The sequence below is a fragment of the Uloborus diversus genome, chromosome 5, assembly GCF_026930045.1.
Source record: "Uloborus diversus isolate 005 chromosome 5, Udiv.v.3.1, whole genome shotgun sequence".
In the NCBI taxonomy this organism is placed as follows: domain Eukaryota; kingdom Metazoa; phylum Arthropoda; class Arachnida; order Araneae; family Uloboridae; genus Uloborus; species Uloborus diversus.
Window position 1 is genome coordinate 183,229,731 of NC_072735.1, and position 26,110 is coordinate 183,255,840.

General features: G+C 31.6%; 1 protein-coding gene across 1 annotated transcript in view; it reads right to left on the reverse strand.

Moving 5' to 3' along the window:
* LOC129221961 (RNA-binding protein Musashi homolog Rbp6-like) overlaps positions 1–26,110 on the reverse strand; it is a 369,344-nt gene that overhangs the window by 68,582 nt on the left and 274,652 nt on the right. The window contains exon 6 of the mRNA XM_054856358.1: positions 12,360–12,452. Within this exon, the coding sequence (XP_054712333.1) occupies positions 12,360–12,452 (93 nt within the window). The remainder of the gene's footprint in view (positions 1–12,359; positions 12,453–26,110) is intronic.

The window sequence follows — 26,110 nt, forward strand, 5'->3', positions numbered from 1 at the left end:
ATATTTTCATTCATATTTTTAATGTCTTTTAATTCTTAAATTTAATTATTTCATTTCTATTTAACACAAACTGCCGAATGGCAACACGTAATTAAAAAAAGTGAAAGAGACGCACGAGATCGTGTTCCACGAATTTTGGTCTTGAGAAAATAAAAAATGACGACTTCTTGAAGTATATGTGATGTAAATAAAGTTTTGTCGATTTTTATAAAATAATGGAGTCAAATTCTTATACAAAATTAGGGTGTTGTTATAAACCTTCACAACACTCTCATGGGCAATCTCATAGCGGATGATCGGTAGTTTTCATATAACATTAATATTATTATCATTAATTAAAAACATAAATTAAAACCGGCATCATGGACAGAAACCGGTAGCCACCACGGCTTGTGAATCCCATCCAATCAGGTACCAGGGTCACCCAGCGCCTTGAATCTCATCCAATCAGGAACTTTATTCCACCAGCGGCTTGAGAACGCCTCCCAATCAGGACCAGCAGCCCAGCAGCAGTTTGCTTAAATACCGGAGCCACGAAAGCCAGGAATCAGTCTCACCAAACTCAAACCACACTGTAACACATTTCGGAAACGTTTCTGGGTATATCGGAAACGTTTCCGAAATAGTAGGAATCCTTCATCCAATAGCGAACTCCTCAATATTCAGAAAGCTTTTTGTTATTTCAAAATATCTAGAAGCGGAAGTGATGACGCAACGCTTCGAAACCTATTTCATCCTTCCAACACAGGCGCCAATGCGTCGGAAATAACGAGAACTTCTTTTTTTCTTATCTATGGTTGCTGCAGTCAGCAACTGTGTAGCATTGGAATACTTGTTATTTCATGTCTAGAGAGAAGTAAAATGTGTCGAAACTAATTTTACGCCTTGCATTTTGGACTGCCCTTGATTTTTTAGACGATGTACGCAGCTATTAAGTTAGTTAATAACCATTTGCTTCTTTACAATTTCCAATGCGACCATAATTAGATATATATTGTGTGTTCAAGCGTGAATAGTTTTAACACCCGTGTTTATACTTAATGAAACGAAACCCTTTGGATTACTTATTCAGTTGTAATGGAGGTATTTAGATTTTCTTCCGCTCATGTTCACTTGTAAGTATTAATGAATATTTTAAAACATGTTGTTATATACATTTATATTTTTGTTGATTTGCATTTGATGAGGCTCCAATTGTAACTGTTTTTGGGTTTATCGAATTAATTTAAAGTTATCCTACATACCTATGTGCGCGGTGTACTATTTGTTGTAACCAACTGAAACTGATTAATTACGCAAAAGAAGTAAGATTTATATTTGAGAAGCAATCACAGAAAAGTTATTTCGAAATACTTGGATGTACATACATTTTGGTTCAAAAAGAAAAAAAAAATCAATTGTTTAATTCATTAGAAATATGGTAATGCAAATATTTTCTAGTATTGTAATAATATGCTTCACAAAAAATGTGCCGGTATAATTTATCTTTTTTTATTATAATTTATTCATTCATTTAAAAATATTTATACCATTAGAAAATGACCATGTTATTTATTAGTAAGAACATAGTTATGAAATTAATTCATCTGCTTATTCATTTTGTTAAATGTGTTAACAATTAAAAAATTCCTTGACATTAGTTCCGAAAATGCCATTTCCTTCGTGGATATACTAGTTTAATGTAGGACAGTCAGGAGGAATGAGTCAGTGGCAAAAATGGAACAGCTGCATTTACATGCTGAAATAAAAAGTAATATTATTTCATGTCATCGTTTTAAAAGTGATCAGTTTTTAAATACTATGTTATTAATATGCAATGCACATATGGTGAGAAGACGAGGGGCGTTCACTACGCAGACTGTGCCATTGACATTTTCAAGAGGTTGCTTTTTTTAAGGTGGGGGCGCTTTATATCATTTTATGGGTGCACCATCACTCTTATGGTGTGGGGGGGGGGGGGAACTCTCGTATATATGAAATGGAATAATCATGTAATAGAGTTCAATGTTTTAATAAATAAAATATATAATGCATTTTGCGCACACTCTAAATCAGTAACCTATTTTGATTAAGTATCTATATTTGTGATAAACTGGAAAAGGGCAAGAACAGAGGAATAAACCCGAATGGTTCCAGCAGGGGGACTTCGGTGTCATATTTAAATTCATCAATTTCTCTATTGGTACTTTTCGGTACACTTTGTTCGTCAAAGAAATTGACTTGACGTGAACGAATTTCGGAACGCAAAGTGTAGGTAAGTTCTGTCAAATTTTATCCGAAAATAAAAGCTATCAAGTTTGATACAAGATATGTTTTTAAGTTCTGCATTAAAAATACAATATGTTGATAATTTTGTCTTGAAAATATCGAGAGAAAAACTGAAGTTTAATATTGTTTAACAAACAATCCCACTTCTGAGAAAGTACTCCCCTTCCCTCCCCTGACGATTTTGTGATTATGAATGAAACTACTATATTATTTCATAAATTTTCAAGAATTTATAACTGTGCATATGTTATGCTGTTAACCATGCTATTTGTCATTAGAAATTCAGAAAAAAAAATCCACGAATGATTCTAAAATTGCTTGTTTCATTGCTCTTAGATATGAAAGAATTGAAACTGATATGGCATGCAATACTATTAAAAAAGAATTATTTTTTAGAAAAAATCACTGAAAAAAGATTCCGAAATTCTCAGAAACGTTTTTGAAAATTGTTTGGAGAATTCCGAAATACTCGGAAACGTTTTCGAAACTTTCATGAACCACAGCTGCACAGAATACTCAGAAACATTTCTGGTAATTACGGAAAGCGGATTCCGAAATACTCAGAAACGTTTCTGAAAATTACAGAAAGAGGATTCCAAAATACTCAGAAACATTTCTGGAAATTATAGAAAGAGGATTCCGAAATACTCAGACACGTTTCTGGACATTACAGAAAGAGGATTCCGAAATACTCAGACACGTTTCCGGACATTACAGAAAGAGAATTCCGAAATACTCAGAAACGTTTTTGAAAATTTCATGAACCGCAGCTGCACGATATACTCAGAAACGTTTCCGAATTTTTTTTACAGTGCACTGATGATGCCTGCAGCTAAGCAAGCCGAAACGTCTGGAATTTTCTACTCCAATTAGACCACGGCCAATAAGCCCGGAAATGTTATTTCTCCATATTGACGCCGGCCGTGAAAGCCTTAAACAGTATAAAACCGGCATCCTTTTTAGCTATCATATATCTAAGAATGAAACTGGCGTCAAAGCCAAAGAGGGAAACATTGAGTTTATCAATTTTATGGCAATTATTATGTTTTGCTGTATCTCACAGAGTGAGCCAGTAATTCTCACCCTAGGGTTTAGGATAAAGTTCAATAGATTGGAGAGCTTATGTATCAAAAATAGAGAGAAATTGATTATTTTTCTGAAGTGAAAAAAAAAAAAGGCATGGAGTGAAAAATAAAATAATTTTTTCTGTGTACAAAATTCGTCATCTACTTCTACCAAAAATTGAAAGAGCGATTCACTGCTTTTTTTGTTTTACTTCGTCATTGTTGGTGAAATTCAGGAGTTGTTTTTTTTTTTGATATTTGAGTGTTTTTTGTGTGTACTGTAAAATAGACTTCTTACTCATGCACAATTTACCACCAAATTGTCATCATAGAAAAACCTGCTCTAAATGTTCTACCAGCACGACTAGCTCATTTTCAAAAATCAATGTTTACGTATTCTTTTTCAACCATGTAAGTTTTAGGCTATTAATCCACATTCGTATAGTTCAATTTTTTAAATACATGAGCTCTTTTAATATACATAAATACAAATAAGAAATTGTTAACTTTAATACTTTTTTAAGCATTGGATAGAAATAGTTAAAGTTAGTGACGGAAGGACGAGAATTTTTGAAGTTTATTCATTGCTAGGAAAGTGACCATATTTAAAATGAAATAAACAATTAGTACACTTGGTTCACATTAAGTTATTGAATGAAGTATAATAAGTGAAATAATTAAATTAAATCATTCAAATAAAATTAGTTAAAAACTTTTTTCTTAAAAGGCTGTCAATTGCTGGCAATCAAGGCGCTTGATTGCACGATTTAATAATAAAAAACCATTTACATTTTAAACTGCACAGAATCAAATCAGATCAGTACGACTAGTGCTTGCTAAGACACCCGTTCGGAAAGTAAGTACACATCTTCTTTGAGGATAAATGGGCCAAATGGGATCCATTCGATCACTGTCTCGCATTTATATTCGTTTACAACGTCCAACCTATGCAAGGGACATAAGTCAAGAAGTTGCGCTTCCGGTGCATATGTGTGCGCGCACTAAATCTTCGATTGTCTAGAGAGCGATACATTTGACGCAAGTATCTAAGGAACACATAAGAATGCTCGCAGCCAAGGAATAAATTTCAGACATTGGAGGAAGCAGCTGAAAAATATGTCTTTCTTGTGAGCGGAATGCAAGTGGTTCTGAAGTTTGAAAATGAAGTGTCGTTTTAACTGCCCGGACCACGGCTGTTTTTAAGGAATAGGCAAGGGCAAGCAGGCTACATTCGGAAATTATAGGTTGTTGGTCGTGCGATATATTTATCAATGAAAACTGATGATTTTGAAAGTACTTTAAACTAAGTAAGCAACTAGAGCTATCTTTTCAAAAAATGAGGTAAGAAAGGGAAAAGTCTAAGTTGCAAAACGAATGTTGAGTAAACATTTCTGACCAATTCCTGATTGTTAAATGTCTGACAAGTTAAGCATAATTTTATTTTGAAAAATTCGTTCCTTCGTTAAAAACTAGCATTTGGTACACAACATCGAAAGCATTTTTTATTGATATGAGATTATTAAGACAAAAAACCTGGAAAGACTTTTATGATACTACTTCAGGCTGTTTGGAAAGTTTAAAGGCCACATCCTTAAAGCAGGAAGTAGCAACTGGCGGGAGCTAGTCCAATTATTAGCTGAAGAAAAGCTAAAACAAAGCTCCTAAGTCACATAGTTCAACTACGACGATTGGGAGACACGATTTACGTAAAACTAGGGAAAGGAAACTGATTTCTTCCGATATTTTACTTTGAAATATATCTCGTGTCTTGGGATCCTTGCTTCAATATAATTGAAAACTTCACCCATTCTATTTTTAATCATTTTCAATCGCCACAGCGGAGTAGTTTTTTCTTCTTTCTAATGAACCTTTTGCAGAAATAGTGCGATTCTTCGACATCCATTCCTTTGTATAGCTCCACTATTGCCATTGCCATGATAATTTTGACACCCAGTTTTCCAGCCAGATGGAGACACCTGGACTCTACTCCATGAGAAACTGCACTAGAAATTCCATTTTACCAAGAGCACTCCAAGTCATAGGAGAAATCGATTGATCTTTTACGTGATGCATAAGCATGCGACATGGACGGTGTACATTTTCTTCATCTTGAAAACACATCGACTGGGATCAAGCTCGAACCTGCGTCTTTGAGCGTAAGAGACCAGCGTATAACCACTACACCACTCTGTCAGCACAACACAGTAAATGAACTCCTGTAACCAGGGATTTGACAAAAGTGTTTTTAAACACTTAATTTTTGGAATTATAAACGAAAGATGCTGATGTCAATTAAGTTAGAAAAAATATTTGAAATCTTATATTTGAACCTAATTGCGAACTGTTCATTCACTAGGGTGTTTATTCACTGGTGTCTACCAAAAATTGTGATTTCAAAAACATTGAACTGTACAGAAGTCTTCTTAACATTTAACACTATGGGATTGATAAATATTTTGGATTTTATATCTTTCTCATCTACATATTTTGTATGGTAATGTTTTTGTTGACACTTATAGCTGTCTTCTAGAATTAATAATTCTAAGATTTTTTTTCCACATTTATGTATCGACTAAGATAAAGTTAGTAAAATGCTCATCAAGCAACCTAATGAGGATCAGACAACGTAACACTGTTTTTGATGAAGGTTTCGTAACTAATGCCACTAAAACCATCGAACTGCTGCCATCTAACTTTAATATATTAACTACTCATAGTTTTACTATTGTTATGTAACATGTAAGATTTTTTACCAGCATGAAAAAAAAATAGAATTGAAACAAGGTACATTTTTAAATTGTCACTTATTTCCATACATCTATTGTGTGATATGATTTGACGTATTAAGAGTTATGTCAAATAAAAATATATCTACATGAATATTTTTGAAGCAAATATATATTTCAAATAAATCAGATAAACGTAAAGGCACTTTCATAAGTTCCAATTCCTTACGATTTTTTACTTTTGCTGATTGTGACATTTTATTTCTCGAAATGAATCATCGATTATTTAAGATTCCAACATTTCATTTAGTATAGAATAACATAATTGTAATAGATAGGAGATTTAGACAAAAGTGAAAAAGCATATCTTCTGTCATCGCAGGGAATAAAGCAAAGTATCCTCATTAATAAAGACGAAAAACTACATTTTTTCTAACCCCTAATCGATACTTAAATAATCTTCGAGAAAAACAATATTCAGAAACAAATTGAATCTTGTCAGAAAAGCATGTGAGAAATAAATTTTAAAGCCTGTTTCTGAAATTCGGGGTTCGCAATTATTAAGATTATCGCATAGAAAATAAAGATCAATTTATCAACGGAATGTGAAATGATTGTTGCGATTATTTAATATCAACATTTTCCGCAATAAAAAAGAGAAAGAAAAGATATAGATACAGCGTCATCAGCAATGGACATTTAAATCCTTCTAATGAATGGAATTTCAGGAGGACTATTTAAAGATGGAGATCTTCTGGAAGGATTTTTCAATGGAAAGGAGGTAGGAATTTGCTTCAAAGGAATTGCCTGTCATTTGAAAAACAGTTGCCATTTTTTTGTTATTCACATTGTTTTGATTTCATTTATGTGATTGATTTCGATCAAGGTGCATTGAGTTTTTTAACAGCTCGATGAGAAGTCACTTTCATTTCATTTAATAATAAAAGTTAGTAACTGGATTATAAATAAGCAATCAAAATTTATATAAATATACTTATAGATATGTAATTTATACGTAGGTAACACTTTGCTCACAGAAATTACTATTTAACACTTTTGCACACTTGAAGTAAACTTTTTGGGAGAAAAAGAAGCAATTAAGACATTTTTAAACAACATGCACAGTTATTGTCTAGGAAACAATAAGACATTAATTATTTTTTTTTTGAGTTACGACTCATAGTTGGAGCATACTATAACACTTTTTAGTTTTAGTTCATTACGCTAAAATTTCATTTTTCTTAGGAGAAATTAATAATAAAGGCGGGGGGATTTTTAACACAGTAAAGAACAAAAATACTGATTATTTATTATGTGTACAATTGGTACATATTTATGTAAGTTGAAAATATCCTTTTTACGCATGCCATCAACTTACAAACATGGATTCTAAACTTCAAAATGTATCACATAATAATCAACAATATCTTGTATAAAAGGATTTACGACAGCTGGAATCGCGTTTATGAAGAATTTGCATTAGCTGTCACAACATAAAATAAAAAGATGATTCAAAGTATCGATCAATATTTGAAAAATGACATTTAAATTGATTTTTAATCACAGCTGCAGTCATAATCAAAAAAATAAAATTATCTTGAAATGAGTTTTGTGTACATACACTACAATACGTATAAAAACCAAACTATATACATTAGTAATTGGCTGGTGCAGTGATTTCATCGTTAATTTGCTGACAAATATGAGTAGATAAATTTCACCTAGTAATCATATTACTAACTCAAAAATATTCAATAAAGCTGACCAATCCTCCGTATCAAGTTTAATCTCGCTACGACTGGAGGAACATTTTTTAGCGTCTAAAATTAATCTTACGTAGTCAGTGGCAGTTTAGGAATTCAGTAATAATAAATTTATATAATGCATAGCTCGTTAGTTTTCTTCAATATCCAGTGTGAGTAAAAATATTTGCTTCAGATTAAAATTTTATAAAATATGTATTGTATGCGTAAATTAGTTCTTTTTAAGTTTCCTCTGTATACTTAGGGATCAATAAAAATAATAAAGGAGAGGGTAACCTTAGCTTGGGATTCGCAATCAATGAGGTAGATAGTGAGCAGTGCACACTAATTTATTGAAATAGTTTCATTCAAAAATGGTGCTACGGGATACCGCGAGCTCTGGTTAGGGCCCAGAATAATATGCAAATTATTCATTTCAATGTGCTAATAGATAATTAATTGTCGCCTGCTCATTTTAGAAATTTCGCCCTTCACTCCCTCACACTGCTGTGCTAAGCACAAAAGTCGTATTTGCAATTTTTATCAAAATCGAGTTATTGTCACAAGTTGGTTCTTTAGAACATATTTTTCTCCAAGACAGTGATTTATGAGCATTTGTGAACGGGAAACATTTTTAAAAACTTTAAAAAAGTGAAATCTGACTCAAATATATGGATACGTTAAACTTTAAACAGCAGTTTCTCATTTTGAGCTCAGCCGCCGATACGACTTGTGTGCACAGCAGCACAAGTATTGGTATTCATTTGATTAAAAAAAAATCATGTGCTTAGGGTACATTCTTCTGGAATGTAACTAAATACTTGACGGGATAAAAATAAGCTTTTACACCACACCTGGAAAAATGGAATGAATTTAGTGAGCTGTCAGAGTCTTTTTTACCACTAATAATTGGATATTAGTTACTGCTGTTGGTTTTTGAAAGCCAATGAAAAAAAGGCCATCATTGACCCTTGTTAAAAACAGCAATGTATCTGAATATAACGCTATTTCTAATATGCTAACCGTAAAAGTAAGACAAAAACAACGTTAGAAGAAGCACAAATTTGCAAATTACAGCAGACACGTGTTTCGGCGTTACATGGAACGCCCTTTTCAATGCAAAAAATAATGAGCTTTTGGATGAAAAGACATCAACCGTGTGCCTATTGCATGTTATTTTGATATTTAATTTGATTAAGTAGTATATTAATGATAATGTGCCACATGGTTAGCGTTAAACACTTTAGTTTTTTGTTTCTTTTCAGAACCTCATATAGTTTCAATTTACAAAATACAAATCATTAAGTCAAAAGCTTTATAAAAACCTGTGAAAACAATTCAATTCAAACAACATACAGAACAAACAGAGACCTTGCACAAGAAAATACTGAAAACAAGAAGTTATATAAATGAAAATACACTGTACTCTTGCAGGAGCTTACACCTAACTACAAAAACTTTTCAGTCGTTCAGTTGCAATAAACTAGAGAATATAAACGAACTAATTCTTGCATTAGTACAATAAGTAACTAAGTAAAGTCCACTTTCACAGTACAGGTAGGATAAAGGAGAATCTTTTAGTTGAGAAAGCTTAAATTGTCACTAAGAGCTACGACTCCATGCATATACTATATTATTGTACCTCAAGACTGTTTTTTTAAGTACGTAAGCTCACTGTTCTCACAGCTACCAGAAACATCAATACTCTAGTTATGAGAGAGAACTACCTAGTGGAGAGAAAGATACTATCTAATCTAGATTTTACTGATTGCTGATTGAATTTCTTACTGAGGGATTTTTCAGATTCTTGTCAGGAAATCCAGAACACTGCATATCTGCCGTGACAAAATATTCATAAAACAGCAGACTCTCTTAGTCAACAACATTTTATCTCATTTTACAGATGTTCAATGGAAAATAATAACTAATATAATGATGGTATTCTATAATTATCTAGCGTAAGTATTACGGTTTCTTAAAAGTTCGAAATGGTTTTGCAAAATATTTTTGTACTCCAACTAAGTAAGTGATACATATTTTATACTAATAATAAGACTAAAAAGTGCAACAATATTTTAGCTTAATCATTAGCAAAATTTAGGTGAAGGATATAATAAATTAGTTTAAACCTGAAAATGCATCAAAGAACAGAACAGAGTATTTTAAAAGGTATTTTTTTTAAATCCAAACTCTATATCAACATTTTAACTGCATTTTGAATAAAGTATTATAAAAAATATATTATGATGGTAAAGTTTGTATTATTAAGGCTGCTGTTGTAACTCGGATTAACTTAATAAGCATTTTCCTTCCCGCTTGGCTTGTTGCCAATGAAGTTGGTTAAAGTTAATACAAATATGTATTGAAGTGGTGCGAAATAGCACGTATTTTTGTAAATTTATTCATTTGGAAAGATTAATAGCTTCCTGCAAAATATATACAGTAGCTGGTGAAAATGGGCTGCTTTGTGAAATACTTCATCAATTTAAAGGATTTTGGGATATTTTGAACGGTCCTAAAGGGACCTTAAAAGGAAGTGATACATTTCACACCAATCATTAGGCGTAATATTTCAACAAAACTATTCCGCCATTAAGGCGATTAAGATGCAAATCTGTAATTATATCATACCTTTCAAGCGAATGTTTAATGTGGGAAACAAAATGCAAAGTTAAGGGCATTTTATGAAAACTGATCAAAAGTTCTTTGATAAAATATGTATAAAACCAATAATCAACGTGAATTAAGCACAAATTATGAAATAGTTCAGAAAATAGCTATTTTTTTTAGCTAAAGTTAAGTCCATTTTTGAGTGGAAGAAAGCTCAAAATGATGAAAGGGCTATAGCATGGGTTACTTTACCTTGAAAGAATTAATTTATCCTTGGTTTAAAAGGATAAATACTTTCATTGATGCAACGCAATAACCATTATTGGAATAGCAAGCAACATGTTGTAAGCAATAAAAGCTTTCAAGGATTTGTGTGTCAATTATGTTGATTATTGTTTTTATCATTAAATAACCTAATTAACTTAAAAACTACCTAATGGAAATTAGATCATTTTAAAGCTAACATTTTAGTTGGAAAAAAGTTTCTTAATTTAATAATTTCTAAGAAAACTTATATAGTATGAAATACGAAAACAAATTAATGTTTTAAACAGAAAAATGTTTAGCATTCTGTGAAAATTAACTGCCACTATTTTTTTTACGTTTTGGTGCTATATGAAACACATCATGAAATGTTAGCGATTAGGAAAATTTCACGATTTTAAGTTTAATACTAACGAGGGCTTGGTTCGAGAATATAAATGTGCTCTCTTAAACTTGGAGGCAATATCATTCATATTAGCAGTTGCCAAGTTTAATTTGATTAGTTAAATAAATTTTTCACGATACAGTGGAAGTACCTAAAAATAAGTTTAATTGCAATATCGCAATACACTAATGACAATATATGCAATACTATATCCAAAATATGAAGCAATGCTTGCCATCAACTAATGTAGATTTTTTAAAAATGCTTAATTTAAATGCAGCTTGGAAGTTTTGGTATTATTTATGATAAACATATCTTTATCAATATAAAAATTTCATTTTTAAAAATAATTTTGAAACTGAGACTCAGCTAGTCAGCATACTAATTTAAGGCAATTATGTATTCTAAATAATTGCTTTGCGTTATTGACAACAAAAAGAGCATGAGCTAATGGTTGCATTAAAATGCTGTTTTATAGTTAAAATCACAAATAATATTTACTCAAATATTTGAATGAAATTGAATATTTAACTTAAAAAAGTCACTGTTTTCCTGGTAAAAGAGCTATGTTTTGTATTGATGTGTTTTTTTTTCATTTTTAGGCGAAAAAAATACAAGACTTAATATTAGAACAAAGATGAGATAAATAACTCATTTAGAAAAAAATAGAGTGTTTAAAAATTTATGAAAACAACTTTAGCTCAAAATGCTTCTATGAAAAAAAAAAAAGAAAAACTTTGCACCCATAAAATTAGCTACCTTCAATTTGCAGTTAGTCAACTCACATTTTTTTTTCTTTCTTTATCAAACTTTCATAATTCAAAGAAATACGTGAAAATCGCTTTGATTCCCCGAAACATTCACTTTTTTAGTCTTAGTAATTAGTCAATAAATATAAAAATAAATCTATCAAACAGAAATTAAATATACACATTTTATTGAGATATTTTAATGAGTGTTCTAAAGTATATCAAATTTCTTAAAGCTAATTTATAATTCCCAGACACGGGAAAATTTCTAAAATATGAGCATTTAATTTGCAATTGTTAAGTATTTTGATCTAAAATCGTTTACTATCAGAAATTATCCCACACTTAAATAAAATTTTTTAATAAAAATAAAATACATTTTGACTGTACAAGTACCACTAAGAAAGAATATACAATAATTTACTTCAACTACGTAAGGAAATAAAGTGCTAATTTATTACTAACTAGTTCACTTGTACTTACAAAATTACCATACATTTCTGCCCAAGAATAGCGTAAAAGGTAAAATGTATAACATGTTCTGTACTTACCTTACCGAACTGTTGAAAGTAATTTTTAACGTCGTCCAACGTAGTCGGAGCAGAAAGCCCACCAACAAATACTTTTTTTGTTCTTGTCACCATCTAAATGAATTGAGACATAGTTTTCAGTACATATTTTCAAAAAATATAACAAAATTGCTTAGCAGTTACTTGATATTTAAGCAATTCGAAATGCAAAGACAAACAAATGGCGAATAGCCAAATTTATTCCGTGAAATAAAATATTCTGAAAAGCAGACGATCGTTTTTTTTTTTTTTAATTACTTGAGCGCAAAAATCGGCTGTGCCTCTTCATTTATTTCATTTTGACTTGTAAAACGAATTCTTATTATTCGCAATTCGCAACTCCAACAAACTATAGGGGGCGCAGCAGCCACTGTCTAATGGCGGATGAAAAAGGTAAAACAAACAAATGCCGCAACTTATAACTTGCTTTCACGCTTAGTGAATGACAGTAATTTTTTATCGTTTTTGTGGGAAGTTTTCTTTTCTATTCTTCTGAAATTACATTACATTATAAACTGTCTGAAGCCTGTAGTTTACCCCAAAGAAAACACGTGGAATGGAATGTTTTACCTTTTTCTTTAGTACTGCTAATCACCGCAAGGGTAAAGTATTCGAGCTTTGGAGTTGCGAATTCGCAACTGAAGACTGACTTTCTCGTCTGAGAAAGAACATATAGAATTTGAACTAACAAAAATAAAAGCTGAGAGTTTGACCTCAGTATTTGATGCTGACATTTGCAATATTACGAAATCCTTGTGATTTTTCTGTGCTTTATTCCAGTTTCTCAGAAATTTTTTTTTGTTTCTCTAATGCCAGTAATTCCTTTAAACAACACAAGATCTCACAGATTCCTCGAAAGTTCCTACATTTTTCCTTTTTTTTTGAGTGGGGCACGACTTTTGAAAGAAGACAATGTATACTGAGAAAATTTCACTTTTACGGTTTTCAGACAGGTAAATAAAACAATAATAAACAGGTAAGTGAAAAAAAAATTACTTTATATTTTTCAACTCCTTTTCTAAAAATTCCGTAATTTTTCAATATGTTGTAGAAAATCTAGAAAAGGGGCACTAGTTCTGCTCCTCCCTCCCTCCAGATGATTGACTGCATTATGTCTAGCAGCAACTGAATTATAAAAACCCAACCAATACTTTATTCGAATCCCCATAAGGAGCTTAAATAAATCCAGTTTCGCGAGCATATTTAAAATTTATTCCGAAACCAGGTAAGAATATTGGAATTCTCGCGTAGCTCGCAAATATTGACGAAACCAATAGAAACAATAGGATTACAATTTTGGCTTCATCGATATCGTTATTTCCAATTCCCAGATGGCAGCACGGGTTCGACGTTCGGAGCGATTTTTACCCTTTTCCTTCGAAGCCGATGGCAACATCAGGGGGCCCGGAGAAGCAAAAGTGAAACGCTTATCGATTGATCCATTGGCATTTTCCGTGAATAAGCTCAAATGGAAGAAACACAACAAAGTAGTAGTATTTTCCGTCCGCGTTGCTTTTTTTTTCTTCTGCTTCCTCCTCGTCGGCAAAAGAGAAAGTAGGGCAGATCCCCGGGAAATACGAAAATCGAATCGACAGCCTGGGACAATATCGTGTAAACTTCGAGGAAAAACATTTCTTAGACTTAGATTTTTTTGCATATAACATATTTTTTGTAGGAAAGTTAAGCTGTTACTTATGTATTTCCATTGTATTTCTGAGATTCTTTTCAGAAAACAAAAATTTTTGACAATAGACGGGTAAAAACCATTGAGAAGAGATAAAATAGAGGGAGTGACGGAAAAGGTGCCCATATAGGGGGCAAGGGGGGGGGGGCTCGAGCCCTCCCTTAGAAATGAGAACTTCTTTGTTTTTAGTAATTTTTTTCTTCGCAAAAATGTAAAAATATTTCTTCTCCAGCCATTAATGAATAAGTAATTAAAAATGTCCAATTTTAATGACTCTAATCTGTCCTGAAATTGGTTTTTATGGGGAAAATATCACGCTAAACCATTGTTAAAATATCTGCGCCCCCCCTTACAATTTTGCATATGGGCGCCCATGAGTGAAGGCTTTCATTGGTGAAGGAAACACCCCAAGTCACACGTGATGGATTCTTAAGAAGCATTCGAAGAAATCAGGTTTTTTTTTTTCTCGTCAGTTTCACGTAAAAGGTGTCAACCATTCGTCGTTGTTGAGTCACGTGACTTGAGATCTTTGCCCTAGCTTTTGCTTAGCCAATGATTGGACTAGCTCCTTCCATTTAGTAATTCCTGCTCTAAGGAAAAATCTGAGGGACACTTCGTAAAAGGAGAAACTTTTAAAAGGAGAAAGAATGATAACACCAAATTTTAACTGTGCATTTCCATGGGGTGACATTTACAAAGAAAAACGATAAGCATTTTGTCGCACTCCACGCAAAATATACATTAAAAAAAAGATAATGAAAATAAATCCTCTAGTTTATTGGTGTTTTTAAGCTAAATTTAATGGCGTAACAAAATTCCCAAAATATTTTCGGTTCAATTTTATAATATTTATTAAAACCGTGGTAACTCCCTGTCATAAAAGTGCTTTACTGTAAGTCAATTACCACACTTTAAACTGTTTTTTAAAAATGAACCAAACACATTTTGAGTATTAATTGCACCACTATGTCAAGCTTAAAAAGATTAATAAATATGATTCTAAAGATTTGTTATGTAATGTATGTGACAAAATGTGTGTGGCTTTGTTTTGAAAATGGAATTGTCCGTGGAATTGCCAAACTAGAATAAATATTTTCAAAAATTGATATATCTCCACGCAGAGTTATGCAAAACCTAATTAAAATTAAATAGTTCATAAAATAACATACAAGAAGAACAGATCATCAATTGGATGATTAATTGATGATTTGTTCTTCTTCAATCTCCATTTTCGCATTATTGGGGAAGGTGAAAAAATATCCCATCAAAGACTTCTTAAGAATCTTAACAACCTAAGCACAAATATATAAATGTTCTAAAACTTGAGCAATAAAATACTTTTTAAATCTCGTAACACTGTATTCAACTAGCACTCAATCTCCTGTAGATATTGTACTCCAACATAAGCTTAGTGGAATGGGAGTTTGATGAGACTGATTTTCAATTTATTTAGTCAGCTCTGGCGTTGTCTAGTGGTTGCATGATATGAGTCGTATTAGGCGGTATGCAGATGATAATTTTATTATCGATAGCCTGCTTTACAGTTTCATAGATCAGCTGACTTGCATATCTTTTCAGATGCCTAGCGGAAAGTTTGAACCATTCTTTAAAGATTGTGTCTTACATCCAACCAGATTTAGTGCAACCATAGGTAACTCCATAAAATAAGAATTTCAGAATATGAAACTTTCGATAAAATGAACAACTTACGTCAGCGAATAACTTTTCATCAGAAAAAAAATGTTAATTCCACAGCCTACGTCATTGAGCCTAATATTATACCCATTCTACTCCACATAAAATTTTTAAACATATTTCTTAAAATCTATGGAATTTTTCTTTTCTGATTTTTTCAGTTGACAAAGGACACTTCCTTTAAGGAAAATAACAGCAATGGAATGCTATCTAAATACAAACAAAATCCTGAAAACAAAGTTTCAACGATATCAGTTATAGTTTTGATTTTTACAATATAACTTACAAGAAGGCTGTCACTTAACTAACTTTTTCCACTCAGTTTTTTCTTGAACCGAAATAAAGTCAAACTATTGTAAATAACATGAGTGTTTTTATCTTTTTTTTAAATAATTTTTCTTTTTTGTAACTCAAAACATTAATAAACTACCCATTCCACCCCACCTGACCCTACATTTGTAAAATATATTTTCGTAACTGTAAGTGAAGTGTTTTCTAATTTTAATACATAACTAGCAGTTTTAAATAAGAATAGATAGGAACTTAACTCTTCGAAAGCAAAAAGATTGGTAAAGATTCTATGGATAATAAAGAATTAAGAAGAAATTTCTTTTCTTTTAGGAAAAGTTTTAAATATATTACGTTGAAACCAGCTACGTGACTAAAGTTATAATCGGACAAATATTTATCTAAAGTAATGTATGGATTTATGAAAAATGAAAACGCAAAGAATTTACACATTCCAGCTTCTTCAATAATTCAACAGCTGTGTTCATCCCAGTACTTTTTCATGAGCTTTTCTAGAATCATAATATGAGCCACCATTTGAAATAATTTTATCATCGGAAGATATTTTTTAACACAAATTGTGTCGCACCCCTACTTTAATAAAATACTGACCTAAAAAAGGAACAACTAACACTTTCACGTTTAAAAATGAGTTATTATTTAGTTTGAAAAAAAAATTGTTTTCCTTTTAAACTCAAATAAAAATGAACTTTTTATTAAGTAACAATTATTTTTACAAGAGAGGGATTAAATCCGTTTTTGATTTCACATCTCTATTCGAACTGTTTAAATAAATAATAAAACACTTACTAAGAAACATTATTAAATCTTTCACTTTTAATTCTAAAAAAAATATTCATTTTTGCTCCATAAACATCGAATAATTTAATCAAAAACGCAGAATAAATAGCTTAGAACGATTGAAAGGAAGAATCAGTAGGAAATATTTCGCAAAGACTGTTTGGAAAACTGAATAAATTATTACTAAATAAATGTTTTATTTGAATTTGATAAATATTTTAACCGAAAGTTTTTATTGTGTTAGCTCTATAAATTCCATTTTTAATCAGATTTAATAACATTGGGATAATACTGTTTTCTGGTAAGACATTTTAAATCTGTATTTTGATGAAATATATAGTTTTGATATAAAATATGCAGCTATACACATCCTAAATTACTTGACATTTTAATTTCAAATTTGGAAAATATTAAATGATGAGTGGCTGTAGTTTTGCGTGTTGAATTTATTACATTTAACAATAAAAAAAAAAAAAAAAAAAACTCCGAAGGAGCAACAAACACATTATATTATAAACTTCATCTTTTGGTATAAACTTCATCTTTTATTATCTTACGTTTGAACACTAGGTCCATCAAATAACGGAAATTGATATTTTAAATAAAAAATCTATATTAGAAAATCGAAATCTTTTAAAGCATCACCAATAAAAGTCTTGTAGGGGCCTTGAAATGAAACAGGACAGTATACCACTCAATATGATCAAAAAATAATCACATAGATGTTTGCTAAAAAAATTTCTGAAATCACCACTTAACTACTCTTGCGATAGCAACGACCCATTTTAGTAACATTCAAGAAATGTATGGTTTTTAATAATCTGTGTACAGTCATATCCCGATAACTCGAAGCTTCTAACTCAAATATTCTTTTATCTAGAAGTTTTCATCGGGTCCCAAACTCTTGAGATTGTTGCGGAAACTTCCCATGTGAAGATTTCGATAATTGGGAATCTGGCTATCTTTCTTTATTGGCCTCAATTTTTGACTTCAGCGCCTGCGCGAGAGATATTTTTCTCTGCAAATCAAAACAAAGAGAGCCTAAACATTACATAGGACTACTATAAATGAGCACGGTTACCAAAATAAAACTATTTACGCCAAAAATGAGACGACTGCGACAGATTCCCAATTACCGAAATATCCCCCTTCCCATAACTCGAACTACCAATAATTCGAACGTTTTAGCCGGTCCCCTGGGACTTCGAGTTATCGAGAGCAGACGGTACTTTATACACAGTTTGAGAATGCGGTGGATTGGTAGACTTCCAAATGTGCGAACAGAACTCAGGACATTGATAACTTAAATAAATTGAGTTTTCACCGATTTTTTACTTCCTTTTACAAAGAAGGAAGTATTGTATTTGCGAAAAAATTTTCACTCAAAAATCTATCTTAATTTCCATTTTACTCACCCCCGAATATTGTTGAGTTTTTTTTCAACTCGACCACACGTGGATAAGTGCCTAAGAACGTATAGACACGCGAAGTATCCATTTTTGACAATTCCCGAGTTAATTACAACGAGTTTTCTCGTCACGTCTGTATATACGTATGTAGTATGTATGTGTGCGTATGTGCGTATGTATGTCGCATAACTCAAAAACGGTATGTCCTAGTAAGTTGAAATTCGGCACCTAGACTCCTAGTGGGGTCTAGTTGTGCACCTCACCTTTTGGTTGCATTCGGGTGTTTCAAAAGGTTTTTTTTGCCCATTTTTGGGGGGAAATCATTGTTAATTTCAATGTAAACTCAAGTGGTGTTATAATTTGGTGGACACTTGGGTGATATATCGCCAGTATTTTGGTCGTCAAGTTTTTGTCGCCAAATTGGCGAAAAATTTGGCATTTTTTTTTAAGAATGTGCTTTCAATTTGGCCATTGTTGGTGACATTTAGAGAGTAAACTATTGAATCACATTAAAAATGCCAATAATAGGGAAATGGCATTAGATTGGAGTAAAAAGAAGTCATATGATGCACATATCAGCTTTTAATGAGGAACCAAGAGGCTTTAAATCAGGAAGATACATAGACTAATAATAAGAGTAGACCGAGCTATGGCAACCCTTTTGCTGCTCATAAACCAAACCATGTGACTGGTGGATATCCTAGCAACAGCGGGCGTTAATCGTAGCAGACGATCAACGCCAGCGCGAAATAAAATAAATAGAATTGATGGAACACGGAAGAATGATCTTTTATGGAGTCCGATTTGTAAATTTGTTATTCTAAGTTGTAAATATTTTGTTAATATATTGAGTTTTTCGTTTAGATAGCATTGTGCATTTTCTTTAGTCAATTTCAATAACTCTCTAAGCAATAAAAGATGCAAGCGACCAAGAGAAATCAGCAAACGGTAAGATTTTTACCTACAGTTTCAATTTAAGATACCGATTAGTACATTTTTGCGTTAACGCAAAACGTTTACGCCATTTCGTTCACGCCAACGCTGACAGCTCCAAATGAAATAAAAGTTACCGAAAACTGATCAAAAACTATTACTAATGTCAAAATAATGCATAACTAAAAGAAAAACAGTTCAATCTCTGCACCTGGAAGTTTTTTTTAACGAAAACACATTATCTTAAAATACATGTCGAGTGCCAAACTATAGATAATGCTGCCATCTAGCAACCATGCTGCTAAAGTCTTCGCCAAGCCCTTCCACTAGTCACATGATACATCTATGAACCAATTTTCTTTATCAGCAAGAATGAGAAAGCTCGGTCTACTCTTATTATTAGTCTATGGGAAGATACGGTTAAAAAGAGAAAACAACTGCCAAATGATTGGTTCATCTTTTTTTACATCATTTTCTGTATGAAACATTCAAAAGACGTCTTTTGAAAATAGAAAGAGGAGTTTATAAGTTGCAAAAACATGTTGATGGACGCAATGGAACCGCTATTTCGTTTGCTACAGGTCCCCAGTGACGTAATACACCTTCAATGACGTCACTTAAATAGAGTCCATATAACTGGTACTGCTCAGTCCTATTCACGCAAAGGAAACTTAAAACCAAAAAAAAAAAATTAAAGATTTAACAACAAATTTAGTGAACACAGTTTAAAGTAGTTTTTTGTGAGTAACCACAGCCACACCCCCTGTAAACTGAAAAATGTAACTATGTCGCTAACATTTTTCACTGAGAGAAAACAGAAGTAAATTCCGAATTGTGCATGGTAAATAAGCAAAATGTTGCATTTATGCTCAAAAAAATGTTTAAGTAAAATTAACATGCACAAAAAGTATTTTTTAAAAGAATGAAAAAGCTCTAAGTAAAATTAATAAACCCAAAAAGTTTTTTTAATAAAATAAAGAAAAAGCTGCAAATTAGAATAAAGTGATACTAGATTACAAAAAAAAAAAAAAAGACAAATGCTGCCGCAAAGAAGTCACATTTTTTGAGAAACATTTATTAAAATGTGCAAAAAGTTATACTATGTATAACTATAAAACTAGAAGATAATTAGAAGAGTATGAACATTTATCTTTCGTAACTCTTGCAAAAATAAAAGTTTAAATGTTTAAAAATCCCAGTTTTATTTCTTTCCATATTAAAATATTCTTGAGTGCAAAGTATGAATTTCTGCGAACAACGCTTAAGAAAATAAAAGCTGGCTATATTTTCGGAACCCTTTAGAAAGCGTAAAATATCAGTTTAGGTAAATTCAAAACGCTGACTTTTTATGGAAGAAAAAATATTTTCCAACAAGATTTGTGAGTTTTTGACTGTGTTTTATGTTACAATCGTCAGTTTTTGCATTAAAATAAATATGGATGTATTCACTATTTGGGTTCAAATATTAATTGAACCTAAATATTTAATGTATCTATAATTAATTCAAAGCAGTTTTTGCATGCAAATTAATACAGATGTATTCACTATTTGTGTTTAAATAATGATTGAACACAAATATTCAATGTATCTTTATACAATTCAAAGCAGATTAATAAGAAATTTCAGAACATTCTTGCCTTAAAAATCTTTTCCATGCTTATTTTCTTTATTAATAGAAAGTTTTTTTAACGCCAATGTTTATTTGTGAGAATTCAAAAACTATTTGCAAACTTAGAACAGCAACATTGAAAAGAAAATTGGCATATTTTGGAAAATTTGTATGTATAAGTAAAATATCGATTTAAATAAATTTTAATAGGGATATTTTTGGAAGAAGAAACATGTATCCAAAAATATTTTTAAATTTTCAGCAATGCATGTGTTATAATTTTAGTTTTTAAATGAAACTAAATATGCTGTATTCACTATTTTGATTTCCCCTTTAATTAAATCAGACTATCTAATGTAGCTACAATTAGTAGCTTCAACAAAATTAAATATAGATTTTTGAATGTTCTTGTTTTAAAACTATTTTTCATTTGTATTTTCGTATGCATAGAAAAGGTTTAATGCCAAAGGAGAATTTGAAAGTTAGTTGCAACGAAAGGGGATAGAACAGCAATATCTTTTGACATTTCACTTCTCCATGTGATAAGAGTTTTTTTTTCAGCCCTTATTAAAAAATAACTACATCCTACTTTAAGAATTAACAGCTTTATCTATTCATACACAAATTAATTTCAACATGAATTGAAGAAATTTCAATTCGTACTCGTCTCAAAATACACGTTGCACAAACGAGGTTCACTAGTTACTGTAAATGCCGCTTCTTGACAAGGAGAGTGTCTCCGCAAGAAAACCTCACATCAGTGAATCATTTTGCTGAAAGACGATTGTTTTGAAGCTTTTTTTTTTTTTTTTTAAATTACAGGAGCACTTTTTTTATCCGGACTAACTGTAACCAATGGCAATCCGGATTATCGAAAATCTGGATAATCCCGATAATCCGGTAACAAGCAAAGCAAATCCTTAAATAAGCAGACTCACAATGCATTGCGACAAGAAAACATATTTTGTACAAAATTACATAGAATGGGGTCGTTTCCAAAATTTTAGAAGTATTTTTTTTCTGAAAGAGCACACTTAAAAACATAGTATAGTAGTATATAGATCCTTTTTTAAATAATTTGTTTAAGTTTAATATTTTTAAAAAATTACTTTAATCAGTGCGCTTTCATTGTTTATATGTTTCTGCCGATGACATCACAAATGATGAAATGCCATTCACTGTTGCCATTCGAAGAACAAAATATTTAATTCGCATCTTTACTCACATTTGTTGGCAGCGATAGGGTTGATAGCAAGCGTAGAGCACAATATTTAATTCGCTTCTTGATTATCATAACTTGGAAACCGGTAGAAAGATGCGCCAAAGTGCATCATTTGTGACGTCATCAAGACCACGCCTTGTTTGTAAAACCGAACATTTAAAAAGAAAATAATTAAAAAATAACTGTTGGGAAAATGAAATTACTTTCTGGGTTCATGTTATTATTATTATTATTTTTTATTATTATTTTGCTTTATCTATTTCAGTGACTAAAAGTAGTACTTTTGACTGAAGGAAACAATCTATTGTTTAAAGAAGTTAAAAAATATCAAAGCAATTTTTCACACTATTTATTAAAAAATAATTTGTCAACTCTCTAAGGGTCCAAACAAGTGCGTTGTTTAATGGGGGAAACTGGTTTAGACCGGTCAAAAAATCCACTTTTTTATGTTATAAAATGTTAGTGAAACTATTCAAGAATATGTTGCCAAAATTTGAGTGGAAAATTCCGATTAGTTCCGATGCTAAGAGCATTTAATGTGAATGTGGAGATTTAAAATGTTCTCACCATTTTTTTCAAACGCATTTTTCTCGAAACAACTGTTTCTCAAATGGTGTGCATTCTAGCTCAAAGTTCTGAAAATTTGTGTGAATATTTTTTAGTCAATTAAACTCTATATAAACCTAACTATTTGATGATATTATTAATAAAAATATTTTTTTAATGTAAGAAGTGTAAACATAACATTTTAACAAAACACCGCAAAAACGCGTAATTTTTCAACTTTTTTGATTACAATTAGGTTTATATTCAAGAAAAATATGTTGTTTAGGAGAAAGAAAAATTGTAATGATTACAGGCAAAAATTGTGGCTTCGGTAATGTCATACCACCAAAAAGCTCAGATGACGACCGCCCATGGACAGCAGCTTCTAACTCCACTAATTCTGGTGAAAATGACTTGAAAAAATTACAAGGTGTACTTAAAAAGATGAATAAAATATCCTTCAAGTTTGAAAAAAATTGATCATTTCTTTCCCATTAAAAAAAATTCACGAAAAACACTAAAATTTCGGCTTCCTAAAGTGGTTTTCCCCCTTAAATAAAAGAAGGTGGTCAACTCATTATACTTGTAGTTCAGCTCCAGTGGTGTTTGCTTGGTTACCATAATTTACTGTACAATCTATGTAGGAGCTGTACACTTAACCAAAATTAAAAGTGAATGCTCGGTGTACTTATAATTATGATCTTGCTATCGTAATTTAAAATTATCTGTGTAAACATATTTTTTTTAAAGCTGTAAATTTGATCCGGATAATCAGGAGATGCGGACAAACGAGGTTCTACCGTACTGTTATTATTATTTCTTTCTTTAAATTTGATTCACGATACGATAATTACAGACCATGTGAGAATTAAAAACATTTAGGGAACTTTGAACCATGCTGGTTAACTTTGCCAATTCAAATGTTTTAGTTTTTCAGTAGAAGACATTTAATATTTCAGTACACAGTCTGAACAATTTGAAAATCCTAACTACCTATGCTGCCAATTAGATCACATTTTGGACGCTTTACTATAACTAACTAACAGAAAAAAACTAGTTTACCAATTATATTATTATTAATTATTTCTTTAAATTTGATTCACGATACGATAATTACAGATGGTGTGAAAATTGAAAACATTTTGGGTCCTTTGAGTCATGCTGGTTAACTTTGTGCCAATTCAAATGTTTTAGCTTTTCAGTAGAAGACAGTTAATATTTCAGTATACAGTCCGAACAATTTGAAAATTCAAACTACCTATGGTGCCATAATTGACACCATAGGTAGTTCGGATTTTCAAATTGTTCAGATTTTGGACGTTTTACTGTAATTAACTAACAGAAGAAGAAAAAGAAAAATAATTAACCAATTTTTGTACTCTCCCCGGTAAGGTTATCAAAAAAGCTTTCTACATTTTGTTCAATAAAAGATGTTGTAAATATTTTGCTTTGTTCATTGAACCATTCAATAAAACTGAACTTTTTGTTTTGGAGCTAATTTTGAAATTGCTCTTCCTTACACTGTAATATTTTATAGAATATTATAAAGAATAGAAATATTGAGATGTATTGAAGTACAAACGGAAAGTTTTTAAACATTTAAAAACTGCATTTTAAACCTCAATGTTAAATTAATTTTATTTTGCATCTTATTTTTGCCGTGGCTCAAAGGGACGAGCCTAAACGGCAGGATAACTTTGATCCATGCTAAAAATTCATTTTAAATGGATTTAATGATTGTTATTTATTAATTTTGGGTAACTATACAATACTATAGGATCTCCCGTTTTATACTTACAAATACAGAAACACTTTTGAAATAAGTGAAAAGAGCAATTTAAAATAGATACATTGTGTTTCAAAGTAACCCTGAACGACAGCCAACGTTTAACGCAAGACATCTATTTTTCAATCGTTAGTCCTAGATGCATACTGCCAATGCCCCTAAAATCATCGACATAAGATGCAGAGTTAAGATAGGAAAAATTTGAAGTAAGTAGAAAGAAAAAAGAAAGAAAAAATTAATTTGAATTTTGACATCTTGAATTCAAATTATGTTTTTCGCAATCACGAGTGTGTGCATGTAAGCGTGTGTGTTTGTGTGTAGGGGGTATGTGTATGCAGGCATGTGTGTTCGTGTGTGTGTTTGTTCGTGTGTGTGTGTTTGTTTGTGTGTGTGTGTTTGTTCGTGTGTGTGTGTGTGTTTGTTCGTGTGTGTGTGTGTGTTTGTTCGTGTGTGTGTGTGTAGTTGTGTATGTATGAGCGTGTGTGTAGGACATGGATGCAACCTGGAGACGGCTTTCGCTAGAGGTGCAGTATCGTGAGGACCCGGTCGACGGTGGTGCTGCAGAGGGTGGCGGTGGGAAAATAAAATGATAGGAACATCAAAAACAGTCAAATGAGAACAATAAGCAATCGTGATTACTCAAAAAATACAAAATCTAACTTTTTATACGGTCTCTAAATCCACCACATTGCATTTAGGTAAATTAAAAGCATGAAAAAATTATTCGCAAAAAAAGATCTGACACCAGTACGAGCAATATTCACCGAGATACGAAAAGCTGCGTTTTGTATCACTTAATATTTGGTTTTCTTTTCTCTAACTTAAATAATTCAAAACATTTTAAGATTTAGTGTATTTCATGTTGTTCATACAATATCTCACAAATAAATCTTTACACTAATTGGAGACATTTTAACTGAATTTCGCCTCGAAATCTGTATGGGAAAACGTTCTGCTTCTGTTACGTTTGAGAAACCAGTCACTGTAAATATCGTTATTTGACAATAAAAGTCTCTCCGCAAGAAAACTTCAAACAAGTTAATGTCTTTGCGGAAGTGCAATCGCTGGCTGTAATAATCGGTATCTTAAGCTTAATTTTTTGGTAAAAATCTTACCATTTGCCGATTCTTTCTGGGCGTTTGCATTCTTTAGCTGCATAGAGAGTTATTAAAACTGACTAAAAAATTCACAGTACTATCTAAACAAAAAAAAATCAATATATTAACAAAAATTTACAACTTCAAAGAACAAGCTTTACAAATCGGACTGTATTGAAAATCATTTTCGGTGTTCCATCGATTCTATTTATTTTTGATCTCCCTCAGTTCACTTCAGGTCCGAAAAGCGGTGGGCGGAAGGAAAAGTTCAAAATTAAAAGTCCAAGGCTAACCTTGATCAATTGCGACAAAGGCAAGCCCAAAGCTTTTTTTTCAATATGATGGGAAAAAATAAATGAGTGAAAATAATAGAGAATGAATTAATATAATAAATAGTGTGAATTAATTAATGAAGGAATATAAGTGAATCCTTACTAATAATAAAGCTGAATGTCCCTCTGTCTGTCCGGATCTCTGTCTGTCAGGATGTCTGTGATGCGCATAGCGCCCAGACCGTTCGGCCGATTTTCATGAAATTTTGCACAAAGTTAGTTTGTACCATGGGGGTGTGCACCTCGAAGCGATTTTTTGAAAATTCGATAAGGTTCTTTTTCCAATCCAATTTTAAGAACAAAAATATCATAAGATGAACGAGTAAATTAC